This window comes from Spermophilus citellus (genome assembly GCF_964194105.1).
Source record: "Spermophilus citellus genome assembly, chromosome: 2".
Taxonomy (NCBI): Eukaryota; Metazoa; Chordata; class Mammalia; order Rodentia; family Sciuridae; genus Spermophilus; species Spermophilus citellus.
The window spans coordinates 52,989,627-53,007,799 of NC_138183.1; the positions used below are offsets into that span (position 1 = coordinate 52,989,627).

At 39.8% G+C, this 18,173-nt stretch overlaps 1 protein-coding gene across 3 annotated transcripts in view; it reads right to left on the reverse strand.

Moving 5' to 3' along the window:
• Window positions 1-18,173, reverse strand: part of LOC308639887 (ADAMTS-like protein 1) — a 384,577-nt gene that overhangs the window by 81,074 nt on the left and 285,330 nt on the right. For all 3 annotated transcript variants that reach the window (XM_081278265.1, XM_081278264.1, XM_081278263.1), the window contains one exon: window positions 5,934-6,061. In XM_081278265.1, coding sequence (XP_081134391.1) covers window positions 5,934-6,061 — 128 coding nt within the window. The remainder of the gene's footprint in view (window positions 1-5,933; window positions 6,062-18,173) is intronic.

Here is an 18,173-nt window from a genome sequence, read left to right on the forward strand (position 1 = left end):
TACATGAATCTTTATAGAAGCATTACTCATAACCAAAAAGTAGAAAACAACTGAAGTTTCTATCACCTAATGAAGAGATGAATAAAAGATGCTACATCCATAGATGGACCATTATTCTACCCTAAAAAGAAATGTTATTCCAAAAGAAGGATTATAGCATACAAGCTACAACATGGATGAATCTTAAAAACATTATTATTATTATATTAAGGGAAATAAGTCAGTAGCAAAGAACCATGTATTATATGATCCCAGTTGTATGAAATGTTCAGAATTGGAAGATTTATAAAGATACTGGTATATTAGTGGCTGCCTAGGGCTGGGGGATGTAGGATGCTACTGGGGAGTTATGACTAAGCTGTATAGCATTTGTTTTGGGGATAATAACAATGTGTTCTAAAGTTGAGTGTGGTGACGAATAGATGTGCAACCCTGAATATACTAGAAGCAACTGAATTGTGTTCTCTAAGTAGGGGAGTTGTAAGGTACATACATTATACTCAGTGAAGCTGTTAAAAACACTAGAGTGTAGTATGCTCATGAAGTTATATAAATTTGCTAAATAAATCTTTGACACACTCACAATGGGCAAATTTTATGATATGCAAATTACATGTTAAAACAGATGGAAAAACAGTTTTAAGGTAGGTTAAAACTGAGCAAAAAGGGTTTGATGGATTTAACATTTTCTTGGTATTGGAGGGTGAACATTGTGAGTACTGATTATCTTGCACAAAAAATGAGGAGTTGTTAGAATTTATTTGAAATTCTGTTTAGTTGATGTGTCTTCAGAGTAACTACTGCAGGACCCTTAGGACCTAAAGAAGTGAGTAGGGCTTAGCTTATTCCTGAACATTCCCAGATTGCAGGACTTTTATAGATATGTGAATACCTGGTGTGTGTGTGTGTGTGTATGTGTGTGTGTGTGTCTCTCTCTCTCTCTCTCTTTTCTGGTGCCGCTGTGTCAGGTTACTCAGGTTTCTGCCACGACCTCTTATAATTATTCAGTTGAAGTAGATGACCCCCCAGGAGAACAAGGCAGCAAGTGTTTGTGTCATGATTTCTTCTGCGTGTTCTGTGTGGAGTTCTAGACCAGGGCCCCATGCTTAGTACCATCACATGATGCTACAGCCTCTCCTAGGAACCACTAACCAGGGCACACATCCCACTTCCCATCTGAACACACAGCCTCTCTGCATCCCCTTGGATAGATGTAGGAGCTTCTTTTCTGGGAGTGAGAGGGGTTTGCTTGGGCCATTTGTACTCTTTCACGTCCTCCAGTCCACTGGGGAGCTGAGTAAGTTTGATTTTCCTGCTCTATTCTTATCGATTTTATGCAAGTTCTCTAAATGCTTGGGGTCATTGGTAGACACTGCACAGTTCTGTACTTGAGGAAAACGTAAGGGCTTTTGGCTACTCAGTATCATGTCAGATAATGAGGTTTCCTGGATGGTAGCTTCATTCCATCAATGGTGATTACCACCCGGCTCAGAGTGACATCAGGAACATAATCAAACCTATGTTTCCCTTTGATCTAATGCACTGGAACAAATTTTCTTTTGTCAGCCTTTGTCGCTGGTGCCAAGGCCCTCTCTGAAACTAGCCCTCTATGAAGAAAACCGACCTCTGGTTAATAGAACTGCTGGATGAAAAATTCAGAGATGCCAATTTGAAATGAATTACATTATGAAAAGCTTACAATGGTTTCTTTTATTGTAGTTACTAAATCGTGATGGAGAGCGGCAGATAGAAAAAATTAAAAAAAACCAAAACCTTTTTATTTTTATTTTCCCAATGAGGTTTCTCTGATCTCTTTTTTAGTCGCAATATATGTCAACTATTCAACTCACACCACACACACACACACACACACACACACACACACACAGAAAAACATGCCAGGAAAGGAGAAATCTTTTCTCTTTCCCTTCCTGTGAAAAATTCAGATGAGCTCATCTGTGTTCTCTCCTTTCAATGAAAGATACACTCAGCCCTCATCTTCTTTTCATTTTCCATTGATGATGTCAGGCAGGCCTTACAGTATCTCTTTTGTGATCTTATAAAATCAGTTACGACTGAAAAGTATTTCCCTTTTGGCTATGACTTCATCAGTAGTCTACACCTGGAGAGGCCCTTGTCTGCACTGGTAAGTGGAGCTAACCTCTGATCCAGGCTGAAGCAATTTACCAGGAAACTACTGCTTTCCTTCAAAACACTGCCTATGCCATTCAGATTTGGAAGGTTTCTGAGCAAAGAACGTGGCGGAGTGCTAAATATGACTGGCTAAGGTGGCGCTCCAATCTCTGTATACCTCAGAAACACCTCTTTACCTGGCCAGGTTTAAACCTGGACACAATAATCCATACTCAGAATGTTAGGTCTGTGACATATTGGTGACATTCTCATAATTCCTGCCCTGCAATCCTTCCCTCCACTGTAGGCCATCTCAGCTACACTCTGAGCAGTAAAACAGGCATTCACTTAAGTAAACTCAGGACAGAGGAAGTGTGTGCCACAGGGTCCACATGGCTGTGCATTTCCTGGGCTGTACAAGGGAAGTAGATAAAGAAACATTGGCCATCACTTGTAGGGTGTCTCGAATCTGAAACTTAGAATATATCGTGGACACCATTTGGAGAGAAGCCAAAGGTACTAAAGGGACAATATTTTGCAGGCCCAAATAATGCAGAGCAAGACAGGTTTGATGGAGTTAGTGTGTCTGAAACTAAATATAGTATTTTTGTGTTTAAATAAAATAGTATTTTTGTGTTTAAAGTTAAATTGTATAGAAAGGAAGTGCTGGAAGTAAAATGAGACTGAGAGTCATGATGGGCAAACACAATGAGAAAGGTTTTGCTGTGGCCAGTGAGAGTTCATGAGGCCTCTCTCCCTGTGGCCCTTGTGAAATATTCCTCATCATAAGTCAACTCCCTTGCTCTGAATCCAAGTGTGCCAAGCACTTTCCAGATGGCTAAGTCAGCTTCCCCAGAGGCCACTGGGACATGGAGAGAAAGTTGCTCTGAAGCATTTGGGTCTCTCCTACTATAAAATAAGTCGACTTTGGCTTTATGCATTATCCTAATAATTAATATCCAAAGGATATCGAACACTTGCTACACATCAGGCACAAGTCTAAGCATTTTATGTGAATGAGTACATTCAGTCTCCATAAGATCTCTCTGATTCTGGTACATTTAACAGATGAAGAATCTAAGTTAAGTTTAAAGAAGTTGCTCAGGGTTTTGCAGCTTAGGAAGTGACAGACCCATGATTCAAACCTGGATCCTGAGGCTCCAGAGCTCACAGGTGCCATGCTATGCCTGCTCTTGTGAATCATCATTAACAAACATCCCTGACAGGTGCACTGACAAGGCAGAAGTCCATACTTTCCTTATGAAATCATGGGGACACCTGATTATCTTGAGCCTCCAAAATACTTTTATTCTTTTTGGCCTATATTTATAATAAAGTCCAGGCAAAAGCTCAGTGATTCCTTTAAAAGTACAGCAGAATTGAGATTGACTATGAGGATCTGACTGCAAGAAAACTAAGTCTATATTTGGAATACATCAGTTTTAAGGTTTAAACTGCAAAATACATGGAAGCAGATTTGGACTAATGTTTCTCACATCTTCAAACTGCTTTTAATGTGTGTTTCATTCTAGAAGAGGTAGGGAAAGAATGGGAAACTACATTTATTATGAATGATGTGACTGGCTAGCACTTTTTCATAGCTACACTCTTCTTTAACCTCACAGCAACCCTGTAAAATTGTATTTTCATTTTTACAGATGAGATTGGAGACACAACAAGGTTATGCACTCTGTTCAAGATCACAAAACTAATAAGCAGTCTAACTGGTAATCAAATTCAGAAATTTATATTTAGGTTCTATCGTGTATACTGAGCAGGATCTTGATGCATATATTTAAAGCAAACTGTAGTGATTTTTTAATGTTGGGTAATCACGTGTCCATTGACTGTATTGACTAGTCTGCAAGCATCCCAGAACACAGAATTCAGGTTGTATGTATTTCTATACGTCCCACAATACTTGGCCGAGGGTATGCTCAGAACAGTAACTGGTGAGTTACCTCCCACTGTGAGTGTAAACATCGTGCAGGTGTGGAAGATAATCCTTGATAAAGGCGCAAACCTGATCTTAAGGCCTGCATTCTGAGCTTTCCTTTGAGAGGCACCACTGGACAGATTTGCCAGCAGACCCGAACAAATCCCAGCAGCTGAAATCCAGGGACACAGCTCCCTAAGTCTTGGGTGTGTTGTTTATGGTCATACCTCATCAGCCAGCTCCTTTCCTCCCCTTCCCTGGTGCCTCTTTGGCCGCTCTGTTTCTCTTCCCTGGCTTTGAACCTGTTGGCAGCTTCAATAGCTCTTCTTCAAAGAGCTGAAGACAAGCCTGATGTTACAATTGCCTTGCTTGATTCCAGACAGGTTCCCATTAATCGTATTAAATTCGGGTGAACAAAGGGTATTTAGTCTATGACAGAGATGAACCGTATCTGGATGACTATAAACAAGAGAGTTAATTCTGCAAGGCCACTATTTGCCAGCAATTGGAAGGATGTCAGCAGTGCCCTTGCTAAGGCAGGTGGGAGGGTGGAGGGTGGATGGCAGAAGAGGTTTAACAAAATTAGTGCTGAGCATCTGGACTCTGTATAAAGAGGAGAATAAAGATTGCAACTGGAATACATTAGAAGGAAAGCAAATGTTTTATCCACAGAAAAACAGGCATTAATAATATCAGTCTTTAATCCGCCCCAGAGCCCCCTAGCTTGCCTTCTTCACTGTTGACTTTCATCTTCCTCGAAAAGCCGCCTGCTAAAGGTCCCTTCCCAGATCAGCCTTAGGTCATGGGGGCAGAAATACTGTTGCTAAACAGATATGCAAGGGAGTAGCATGTGTGATGGGAGTACAGTGTGACAACATAATCCCAGCACGGACGGATGAGGTCAGTGTAGGGTGATGTTGGCTTTTCTAGCATCTACTGAATCATCTGATGGGAGCAGCAATTGAAAAGAATAAATACAAACACATGCGACACACTGCCACAAGGACTTTATGGCCCAGTTCTAAGAGAAAGGATCCTATTTTGATAGGATCAGTAAGGCAGTGGAGAGAACAATAGGCTGGCTTTAGGGGACCTCTGCTCCCTTCTTGTCCCCACTCTAGCTGGGCAGCTGTGTGACCTCAGATTGCCTGGCCTCTGAGAAATGAAGGCATTGGCCCATCTGGTATTTAAAGTCTCTTTCAGTTTCAAAGGCATGGATTTGTCCCATGTAAAGAAATTTTATAAAAGTACATTACTCCGAGACCCCAGCCTTGGGATCACTGTATTGAGCTGCAGTGTTTCTTAGTTCCTGCGTGAAGAATGTTTTGTTTAACCTCTACTGATAAAGACTAAGTGTTGGCAGGTGCATTAGGCCCAGAGGTTGAAGCAAAGCAGAATCAGAGAGAAGGTCTCTGGAACAACATTCCTGCTCTAAGCCATGACCACAGAATTCCAGTAACCTGTAGGTTTCAAAGTCTATTTTGAACAAGGAGAAATGACAGGATCCACAAACAGCATTTAACAATCATAGTTCACACTCCACATTCCCTGACATGCTATATACTTGCACACATCACTATTGCTCATGTTTTTCTTTCTGTCCAGAATGTTTTCTGCTTATCAAAATTCTACCCACCCCAACTCCAGCTGGGAGGAACTGTCTGTCTCTGCACGCTCTTTGGTTGTCAGTTACAGCACCCACTTCATTCCACCTCACATTTCAGTCCTATTATGATTATGGACTAGAAACTCCCTGAGGGTAGGGACACATTTATCTATATGTCCCAGGGCCTGTGTGACATTATTATAGGCACTCACTCAATGAAGTCTTCTAAACAGAACTGAATGGGGATTGCCAGGTTACCTGCTAATGTGACGGCAATGGAGACAGAGTCATATCCTAGGGCATTTGTGGCATTGCAAGTATAGAAACCCACATCAGCTTCCACTGGTGCCAAGATCTGTAAGGAATCATCTGGCTGAAGAAGAATCCTGGAGCAACAGAAAAGAAATGTCATGTCAGTGGACTCCTTTTTGGTATTCAACATTGGGAAGGCAGGAAGGAAACTTGAGGTATATTTAGAACTCTCTTTTAACTACTAAGACAGACCAATTAGTTCATTCGGGAAACTAGGCTCTCTTGCTACTTCAGTTGGTGTGATTTTGATTGCAATCTCAAATCAGGAGGTTTTAGATTGCTTTTGCAGGCTGTTAATTACTTTATCTAAATGCTACTAGTTGAAGCAGATGACATGTGCACTGAAAACATATAACCCACAAAACATCAGGGATGAGAGAGTATGGTAGAAAAAGATGGTGCAGAGAGATTTATAGAAGGCTTACTAAGGAGAATACAGAGTTATAAAGGAGGAGTGGGCTTGGTACAGTGGTAGAAATAAGGCAGTGGTTCAAGATATGGAAAGAGGCTTCTGTTAAGGTTTGGGGGTGGGATCTTGACAAGAGTATATGATGCTCATATTTTAAAGAAATTGTATAACTACCTCTCAATTCTCAGTAAGTGTATGCATGTATGTAAATGCATATATGTTTATTTATGTGTCTTTGTATACACATACACACAAACACACAGTCTTTATTAGACTGTAAATACTATGAAGCACAAAACTCAGGTCTTATTTATTGCTTTCATTTCCCATAATACTACAGAGGGCTTTCTGTAAAGAAAGTGTCCATCAGAATAAAGGGAAAACTCGCCCTTTTGTGTCATGAAGAAACAATTCCAGAACAATTAGTCTAGATCAGATATTATTTTTACCCCAAAAGAATTACAAGAATCAAATTGCAAGTGCCTAAAATAAACTTCAAAACCCTTTGCAATCTCAGTCTACTGATTTTTCTTTTCTAGATATTTTTTTCCCCCCATTTCTAGGAACTACTTGCTTTATCATGTCAATTAAGTAGATTAGCGACTAACAATGGCTTGAAGCTGATGTCTTGGTGATTTGGTGAGGATGACAATAACTGGAATGTGTATGTTGATGGGGAACCTAGGAAGGTTGGTAAGGATAGGGTTGGGGATCAGTGCTTAGGCCAGGCAGGGCATTAAGTTGACAGAGCATTCACAGAGATGGTTTTGGGGAGATTTTTGGGCTCCTCGAGTCAATCATTTCCATCTTAATGATTCTTTCCATTTCCCTAGTTTCAAAAAGCTCAAAGAACTGGTTACTCAATACCATGTTAACATCCATCCCTAGGAGGCAAGCAGGCAACAGGGGTTGTTTTTCAAGAAAGAAAGGAAAACAGTTAAATCAGGGGAACTCATAAGAGCGCGTGGTGAATTTAAGACTACCAGTCAGATCTCCTGCCCCAGCAACATTCTCCCACTAGACAATTCTTTCCTTTCTTTTCTATTTCTCTTGCTGGGTCTCCTGAGACTCTCTGGCATTTTCAGTTCAGCAGCACCTCTAGTCACCTCTCAATCATCCTGGGGTGGGTAGCCAGTCTGGCCCTGAGTCAGGCCTTCTCCATTCTGCTTTTGGCCTTGGGCCTACTGCATGGCTTACTTCTACCTCCTGCCCGAGGAAAGGCAGGCAGCAGGGGAAGCAAGGCTTGCATCCAGTCAATCTAGTTATGTATGGCAGTGCTGGTAAGATGGGGAGAGAAATAGGACATCTGAGCTATAGGGAAGCTTTTGGAGGATTTGTGCTTGATTCAGTACCATTCTAAACCACATCACATTACTGGGGACAGTAGAGATTCTGTGGCATTGAGTAAGGGTTGCGACTGAGTGTGGGATGAAAGGAAAGCTGTGCGAGATGGTGATGGAACTCACCCCTGCATTCACTCTCTCATCCATCAAACATGAGCTGTCTTTTCCCCCCAAAGGCAAACACTTACATGTCAGTTTATTTCCAAGAAGCTAATAAGAGAAAGATGACTATACTACACTATTTACTTATCATTGGTAGGTCATGTAATACTTTAGAAAACAGCATCATTCTCTTTTAAAGGAATCTTATCAGATACAACATAATGCAATATCATTCTAAGTCGCTACAGGTGTTCAAGCTGTTTTATATTAGAAAATAAACTTGACTTTATGATTTAGATCTTTATGATGTTTCAAGAGTATGTATGCTTCTATAAAAATTTCCAAATAAGAATAATGAAAGCAGGCATAATCAAATTTCAATTGATTACTCAGGATGATTGAACTTAACAGATCACTATTCAGTTTCATCGCACTGGAAGGCAGTGATTAAAACTAACTAAGTCTCCAAACCCATTAGGATAGATGGCTTTCTTCAAATAGCAACATCTCTCTTTTTTGGGGGAGGAGGTTATTGAAGACTTAACTCAGGGGTGTTCTACCATCATTGAGCTACATTCCTAGCCCTTTTGAGACCACGTTTCACTAAGTTGCTTACTGATTCACTAAATTGCTAAGGTTGGCCTTGTACGTGCAATCCTCTTGCCTCAGACTCCTGAGTCTCCGGAATTATAGGCATACACCAATGTGCCCAGCTAACATCTCTCTTTTTGATAAAGGATTCTTAAATTGAACACTTTGAGCAGAATACTAGAAGAGAGTTCTTTTGAACTTTATTTTGGTTCTTCTATGATTTAAGTAATGGTCACTGGCAAATCTCTTTACTTCCTATATTTCAGTTTATTAGTTTCTAAAACCCAGTATATATTTCCCACTGAGCAGAAGGAATTGCTAAAATAAGGCAGGTAGAGAACTTCCACACTGTGTGCTCTGGTGCTTCCAGTGCCTTTTGTTAGAAATGCTGGAATCTTGGATGGTGAATTAAGTTTGAGAAAGGTAGGTGAGGAGCCTGAGGAAATGGGAGGGGCACATGATACTGGCCCGTCTCCCTTAGTTTTTTTAGATATCCATATTCATATTATTATTATTTTCACATAAAATTGCTGCCCCTGTCTGAATTCTGGCAGAGGATATACCCCTCTTCCACACTGGGCCTAACCTACTCTTTTTTTGTCCTTTTCTTATGTGGGGTTAGCAGTTTTTGTAACTACCTTAGTTCCTCTAGGCACTGGCACTGCTCAGTAAGTCACAATATTTTCTACGTAGGCCTGAGGCCTGGAAAAGGACTTTTGCAGAGTTGGTGAAGAGAAGGAGGTGATGTATCATACTGGCCACAAAACCATGAGAATTAGAACTAGGAATAGTGAAAATGAAAGGCAAGGAATATAAGTCATGAGATTTTTGCATTCATTTTTGCTCTTATTCTCTAAATTGTGTATGCAAAGATAAAGAAGCTATAGTATTGACCTTCATAAAATCTTAATTATTAAGATAAAATACACATGGAACAAATACTATAAATTTTATTCATATAACTGAGTTCTCTGCTGGGCAAGGTGGCACACACCTGTAATCCCAGCGGCTTGGAAGGCTGAGGCAGGAGGATCATGAGTTCAAAGCTTTGCTTAGCAAAAGTGAGGCGCTAAGCAACTCAGTGAGACCCTGTCTCTAAATAAAATACAAAATAGAGCTGGAGATGGTCCAGTGCCCAAGTTCAAACCCTGGAATCCACCCCCCCCCAAAAAAACAACCCCCAAACCAAAACTGAGTTCTGTGGCTCAAGTGTATACAGCTCTCTGAAGGGGGAGTTAGAATCAGGATTTGAAATAGGCTTTCTTGCTTTTGACACCTCCCCATCTCCCCAATACCTTTGGGATTACCACAAAGTTCAACTGTTTAGTCATGCTTTCTACTTGTAAACAGAAAGCTGCCCATAAGTGTACCCTGCACATTTGGCCCATTCAGATATTCTGTCCCTTTTGCTAGCAATCTATGAAGGCATACATCCTTTTAAGTCTAGGAGAGGATTTGACTCCTAGTGTTGTGACAATATGCCCATTAAATTGGAAAATGGGAGGGTGGTGGTTGGAGGCTGCCACTAGGGGGAGCAGTCGTTCTGGAATGTTTCCATGTTGGGCTCTCTAGGAAGCATGGCAAAGAAAAGCAGGGCCTGCTGTGGAGATGGAGGTTTTCTTCAGCCTCTGTATCTAGCCTGGCATCATAGGAGAAAGATTCCTGAAAAAAAAAAAATTAGTTTCCTTGTATTCCAGGCGTCTACTTTATTAATTTAACTTAATTTGTTAGTAGCTGATTTCTGTCAGCTTGTGTTTAGGTTTCAAATTTGACAGGCCTGTTTTAGAATGTGTAGGCAGAAAAACATTGTGTTGCTTTCCAAGCAAAACCAGAAAAATCTCTCTGGGGTTGTTTTGGAATTTAAGAAATCAGAAGATGAGGGGACATGGAATGGACGTAATTAAGACCTACGCAGCAAATGGTACTGTGGTCAATATTAGGTATACTAATACTCCCTGCTTTCCTTCCACACCCGCATCTCACTTCCCTTCTGGTTTACTGGGCTAAAACTAATTGCTTTATTTATTTGCCCATGCTTTTAGCCAGAAAGTAAAGGAGGAGTTTGCTTTTCTGGGTCCTTTACATGTAAGCTTCTTTGTGACAGCATGTCTTTTAAAGCATTTTACAGTTAAGTAAGGACCACTTGAGAGACTACAAAAAATTGTTTTCATTGTATAAATAAAAATCCTTGTCATACATGGGCATAAGATATGGACAAGATGTTCATGGCCAAGTACAATCTCCTTGAGGTTAAGTCACCTCTGTATTTTCAATGTATCATGATAAAGGGATCTTACTTAAAGGAGGCAGCTCTGGGTATACAAAGTCTTGAGCAATTCTGCAAGCAGGATGGCATCATGATATCTTTTTGATTCTTCTCTCAAGTGTGAATACCACTGCCTTATGCAAGCCCTCTTTTCAAATTGACCTCCTTGACCAACCACGAGAAGCTGCTGTGTGAAGGGAAAAACTTCTAAAGTTGGATTCAAGGGACTTAGACTCCAGTCTGGGTCCTGTGGTCTTGGGCAAGCCATTCAACTATGTGAGTGTCTAAGTTCCTACTGTAAACTGGAGATAATACTGGCTTCAAAGAGCTTCTGTGAAGAATATATAGAAGAGCATATAAACTCATTCTTAAAGTTTTGCAAGTAAAAAGGCCCTTTTAAGTATCATATTTAATAAATTGGTGGGTTTTGTTTGTTTGTTTGCTTATTGTTTCTTAATGGTATAGGCAGTGATAACCAAGTAGCTTCCCAGTGACAAAGTCTTCTCATCTATAAAATGAGAACTGTAGCACCTACCTAGGAATTTCCCATCAGAAATGCCATCTACTATATGGACCGATATTGTGCCACCTTAGGTATTTTATCCTAACAGGTAAGCATTCTTAAAAACATTTTGGGACCCAACCTAGAACTGGAAGCTGAGAATCATGGGTATATTCTTCCTAACAGTAGCTTCCACATGTTTTCAAACTTACCTGCTCCACATCCTAGAACACATTTCTTATTCTAGTCAAGATGACCTCTTTGACTCTCCTTGTCAGTAGCTTTGGACAAAAAGGCAGGTTGTCTGTCTACCCTTCCAAAACATCACCATCCCTTAAGAACTAACTCAAGCTCTATCTCTGTGTGCCACCACAATCCACAAAATTCCATCCCTTTCCTGATCTTCCAGTTGTTCTAAGCCACTCTACAAAGCCATTTCCAAATATAGCATCTCATTTTCTCAGAGAATAAATTATTACCTCAAAGGTGGGGACTCTCCCATTTCTTTTATAGTTCTGTCTTCAGTATTCAGTATGATGCTGGCCTGCTAAATACTTAATCAGTACTTGTTTAGTTACCTTCAAAGCAATGGGGCTGAAGTGACCATGTTTATAATATAGCACATAATGGAGAGTGAACCAGAGCTCAAATTCAAGAGCCATACTAACTGGGCTCTACCCAGGTCTACCACTTAGTAGCTTTGATGCCTTGGGCCAGTAATTATTAAATTTCCCAGTGACAAAGTCTTCTCATCTATAAAATGAGAACTGTAGCACCTACCTAGGGATGTTGTGAAGATTCCGTGAGTTAATGTATTTAAAGCACATAGGAAAATGCAGGCTGCTGATGGGTAGGGTATTATTTTGTTATTGCAGCTGTTGTTGACTTTGCCATCATCATTAGTATTCATTCTTTCTGCTGGAGCCTACATATTCTGGCTGTGGTGAGGAGCTGTTTAGCATAGGTGAATGATTGAGAAATGTAGGGATTTCAAGGAAAAAGCATAGACCAGGGATACAGGGAAGGAGCAAAGGGTTTTCTGTTTGAGAAACCAGAGCATGGGAAAGAGCTGTGGAGAACAAAGGCCACAGGGCACATTGGATTGCTAACTGCCTTAATCCATTCTTGATTCAGGAATGTCTGAATAAGGTCAACTAGTTATTCCGTAACTGTTTTAACACTATTAACTAAATTCTGAAATTTTAGACACTAAAAAAGTAGCCAGAATCCCGCAATTTCAGAAAAGTATATAAATAACAAGAGTAAAAGAATGAGGGTTGGAAAACAGTGAACTCATAAGCAAATAAGCAAATTTAAAGCAATCTGAGTAAGGATCGTTGGCTCCAAACTTCTACATATAGGAAGAGATGTTTTTTCCTTATCCTAAATTGAAAAATTTCTTTTCCTGCTTAGGGATTCCCTAGATTAGCATAAAACCTACCACACAGGGGGAATGGGAACCAATATTTATTAGATAAGTATATATGCTTTATATCATTTTATTCTCACTATCAAGTTACTAGATTGATATTATTTTTCCATTTCAGAGAGGAGGCTCATAAAGTAATTTGTGTAGCTGGTGCATGAGTGGAATCAGGAATGGGGAATGACCTTTGACCTTTTCTTAAACTGACCACATCCCGGCATCCACTGAGGCATCATAATAGGAAGACATGTGGTTTGGCCTCATTTTTGGTGGGGGGTAATTTGTGCCAAGGTATGTAGTTACTCAAGGAAATGGACAATCACTGAAGTCTGGATTTTAAATAGTTTGAAGCATGAGGTAAAAGGAATGCTGTGAGAAGACCTCCTCTATGAGCAAGAATATTTTTTTTTTCTGAAACCAAAAATTATAGTAGCCCAGAGGCTTGCAAGGAAGTTTTATTTTGTACAGATACTTTGGGGAACTGATTTGAGGTTCATGAAGAGTTTCATATCACTATTTGGCTAGGGCAATTTTTTTTAACCTTTGCTATTTTTAATGTACTTGCCAACTAAGAGTTATTTAATGCTGGAAGCTTCACTATTGCTTAGATGGAAGTATAGAAAATATTTTTGGAATGGGAAAGGCCACCTGACCACACATTCTTAACCCTGTCCTCATGCTTTTTGCCAACATTTTTAGCTTCTTTCTTTTTAGAAATTCATGAAATCTTGAATTTGCTAATGTGTGTAGTTTTTTTCTGCCTGCTGGTATTTCATTTCAAACTCCTAACCTCTGCATGAAATGACTGTGGCTGGATTTCCTATTAACTTAGAATAGGGGAACTTCAAACTCCAGCTGTCTCCTGCTTTTGTAAATAAAGTTTTATTGGAACTCCACCATACAAGTTAAGTACTGTCTATGGTTGCTCTCACACTATGAAGGCAGAATTGGGACAGAAATACGATCCCTACAAATCCAAAAATGTTTACTATTTGGCCCTTTTTAAGAAAAAAGCAGTAAAAAAATGGTAAACATGTGGATGTCTGACCTCGACATGAAAGAATTTTCACTTCGTTTGTCCCAGTAATTTCTTTATTTATACAAAATGAATGAAGACAACAAAAAACAACAAAAAATAAATAATACCCCCCTCAAACTTAACTACTTTATCTGCCATTTGCTAAGACCACCCTTCTAGAAGAATAAGCCCATTGCTAGTGGGATCTTTGCAGATCTTCAAACCCTTCAGGGATTAGACAGTTCTGACTTAGAGCCTTACTCTTACTGTTGGTTGTCATGAATTGTCTAGTGTTCTCTGATGCTCCTACCTGCCTGATGCCCAGTGGTCATTTCTGTGACCTTTGCATTGAGTTCCATTACTTTCCTTCTACTGAGTTTATATATTTATTGAGATGGTCCCTATTTTCCTGCCTTGCTATTCTTACACTTTTCAACTGGGAAAAACATTTGTCATCTCCATTTCCTTTAGTTCTGGAAAGGAAACAAGCCAAACCAAATTGAAACTGGTTTATTTTTCTTTCCCTATCTTCCCTGCCTCCAGTTTTTATATTATCTGCAAACTTGGAAACTGCATTTCATGGGCTTATGACTTTTACATATAGCATTATTCACAACTGTGATTCTGAAATTGACCCTGGAGGAATTTCCCTTCTGATTCTCTCTTCCATTCTGAGGAGTTTCCATCTGTGGACCCTTTGTGTTGCCCAAGTTAATGCTTTCCAAATAGTTCTTGATTCATCTCCTATTCAACACCACTTTGAAATACTGTCCAAAGCTTTCTGGCAAGTGTAAGCCTTCAGAGGCTACAGATTTCTCTTTCTTGCTGGATCAGAAATGATAGCAAAAAAATATCAGTAGGATGTGTGCATCCTCTCCTGATGCCTGGATTTAGCTAATGATCTTGCATCATGTTGTTTCCCTTGAATACGTTTCTACCCCAACTCTTTAAACAACTGCCCAGTGATCCTTGCAATAATAGCAAAGCTTCTTTCTTTGTGATGTCCTGGAAGATGGTGTGATACAATGGCCCTACGTCTAGCTGATAATGATTATGGATGCTGACAAATGAGTATCCATTATGACACTATTTCTGTTCTCCTCTACTATGATGTAGATAAGTATTTCCCAAAGGCCCATGTGTTAAAGGTTTGGTCATCAGCCTGTGACACTATTGGGAGGTGGCAGAACCTTTAAGAAGTGGGGTCTAATGAGAGGAAGTTATGTCATTGGGGTGTACTTTTGAAGGGGATATTGGAACCCCTTTCTCTCCCTACTTCCCAGCTGCCATGAGATGAGCAACTTCCTCTGCTATGTGGTCCTGCCATGATATACTGTGCTGCCACAGGCCCAAAGCAACAGCAACAAATGACCATAGAACAAAATCTTCAAAAGTGTGAGCCAGAATAAACCCTTGTAGTTTTTAAGTTCATCATCTTAGGGATCTTGTCACAGTGATGGAAAGCAGACTAATACACCCACATCCTTGCTATTCTGAAGGGAAAAATAAAACTTAGTGCCTGGCTTTGTTAGTATCATTTAACTAGCAAGAAAACCAAGGTTCTGAGAGTTTCAGGTGGACTCTAATAGGAAGTGGCAGAACTAGGACCTGTGCCTAAGTCGCTATGATTCAGTTTTACTATTTTCTACTGCTATGGGCTTCTGTGTTAACTGATATAGCATCAGGTGTGCCTCCAGGTGAAGAGAGCAGGAGGAAATAAGGTGGAAACACCTAGACTCAAAAGAGGAAGCAAACAGGAACAGGCAGAAACTCCTTGGCATTAGCCCTTTCTCCATTCCATGTAAGTAGAACATCATTCATGAGTTATATCCTATCCTTAAGGAGAAATAAATATTTTTTCAAATTATCTAGTTTCATATTGTTATTATTTTTTTATGTTCACCTGCATTCCTTTTGAAAACTCTCACAACCTTAAGGAAAGTCCTGTGTAAATGCTTTATGACGTGATCAGCTGTACTGTGGTTATTATGCGACTGTCAGCTCAGTGTTGACCTGATAGTGTTAAATAGTGAGCAAGGATTACCCTGCCAGTGTGATGCTGTCAGCAATATTTATATTTTTCTTAGAGGAAAAGATCAATCTTCATCCCAATTTGGTAATACAACCTAGGGTGACAATTTTGGAGAATCTGACTTTTCTTTTCTATAGTCAGCATTGTCCTTAAAGGTATTTTTTTTTCTAGAGTTGGGTTCTGATAAAAATATTGAATGTGTTTGTCCACATTATGTAAGCCTCCTGGTATCAGATGGGGGAAGGGTTATTTACCATATTTTTTTTTTAGCTAGAGGTGTGGTATATGTTGTATCTAAATGCAAATTGGAGATAGCTTTTACTTGAATCTCAACTGAAAAAGTGGTGACAAGTTTTATATTTATCCAAAGTAACTGAAAATCAAGGAGTAACTTAGCTTCAACCTGCTTATATAAGTCTTAGTCTCTAAACACACAATGCATAGATCATTAACCGTAAACACACACAGATAGATGTGACCACTGCAAGGTTTACTGAGTGCTCAGTATGCCTTACAATATGAGTATTTATAGCTGGTTGCATAAATTAAGGTAGAGCTGCCTATAGAAGAAAAAGCTGTCCCTAAAACAAATATGCAGAAATGAAAATGAGAGCCTCATAAGTTGGAAGTCACCTGGCTGGAATATTGAATGTTAATTTTATGCTAGGTTTACTTGACACCAATGATTTTGTTATAAGACAATGGCAAGTCCATGTATTCCACTAAGTGAACAGTAAAAAAGGAATACTTCCTAGAGTCAGAATGCTTTGGGTTCAAACTCTAGCTCTACATTCATTGAGTGAAAACTTGAGCAAGTTAATCTAACATCACTGTGCCTCAATTTCAACATCTGTAAAATTGGGATAGTAACCTTAAAAGCTTTTTGTAAGAATATATGCACACCTGAAACTCAATATTAGTGCTCAATAAATGTTAGCTATACTGATGATGACCATGAAGATTTCTCCATGGGTCTGGCTGTGATAGAAATATGGTCTGGATGCCATAAGGTATTTACTCTTTGTACTTATTCACCGTACAGCAATGCTTTTCAAAATGTACAACTTTGTTTGCTAGAATCTGGGTTCCCTGAAACTTCTGTAGGGGAGAACACATAGGCAAGGCAGAAATGCTCATTAAAAGTGTGTATCACTCTGGAACTCTGACATGGTTGCAAGTCTGCAAAGCGGTGCAGACCACAGCCTCCCAGAAATTAGAAAACCTTTTTCCTATACGCTGGCATTCATCTATCCATTTCTTTGTTTATTCATTCTTCAGTTTTTCATCTGTTGAGTGTCGGTTTTTAGAATTCTGAAGAAAATATGATTAAGACATATTCTTAAACATCTGCCCTGGAAGGAGACTGACATAATCCAGAGGGTAATTTTAAAAAACCAAACAGCTAATTCAAATCAGTGGTAAGGGAGTATAGGGTAGGGTGCTATGTGGGTACTAGAGGGCTCATCAGGACCCTTGGGTTCCAAGAGGGTAGGCTCCTTGTGAGGAAGAAGATAATTAGCCAGACAAAGTGGGTTGGATGGTCCCAGGCAAATTCATAAACAGCAAGTAATGGGGCATTGCTGGAGAGCAGGGATCAATGTCATAGGTGGAGGATATGGTAAGAGATGAAGCCAGAGAGATAGGCACAGGTTAGAAGATAAAAGGCCTTATATGTCACATAAAGGTATTTGGACCTATGTTCAGGTGATGGCAAGTCATTAAAGAGGTTTAGGCTTGGGGACAGTAGGAACAGGTTTGCTGGAAAGGTGTTCTGGGGTAGCATGGTGAATGGTCTAGAACACAGAGCAGTAAAGGGACAGAGAATAAACACATTAGGCTTCACAGAGGACCATTGCTGTCCTTGTTCTACATTCCAACTTTTGTTTTTAGTAGTCCCTTTAAAAACGCAAAAGCTATTCTTTTAATAACTCTTTATATAACCCAGATCCAAATTCCAGCTCTACCACTTATTAAGCGTGAGACCTTGAGCAAGTGAACTTAATAGCTCTGTGCTCAATTTCATTGGCTCTTTTAATAATCTTTAAAAAGCCATTGTTCATAACCCTTTAAAAGATGTTAAAGCCACTGGCTGTAATTTGCCATCCTTTGCTCTAAAGAAGGCAGCCCTGTAGCTATGAAGTTGTTGCAATTAGAGTTGACAAAGACAAACCTGAGCAGAGGTAGCCAGATAAGAGGGAAGTAGAGGGTGAGAGGGCTTCTGAGGAGCCAGAGAGTCCAGATTGGGAGATGAAGAAGAAAGAAAAATATTCTGGCATGAATGGACAGGGCTATTCCTTATTGAGATAGGGATTCAGGAGTTTAGTTTTAGATATAATGAGCGGACCTATTTGTGAAGCACCTGGACAGGGTGGCATATTTGAATCAAAAGAGAAGTTAGGTCTGGTGCTAAATATGTGGGAATCACTAGCATAAAGGGGAACACAGGAGCTACTAACGTCACTACTGCATGGTGAATGAGACTCTAGATAAGAGGTCT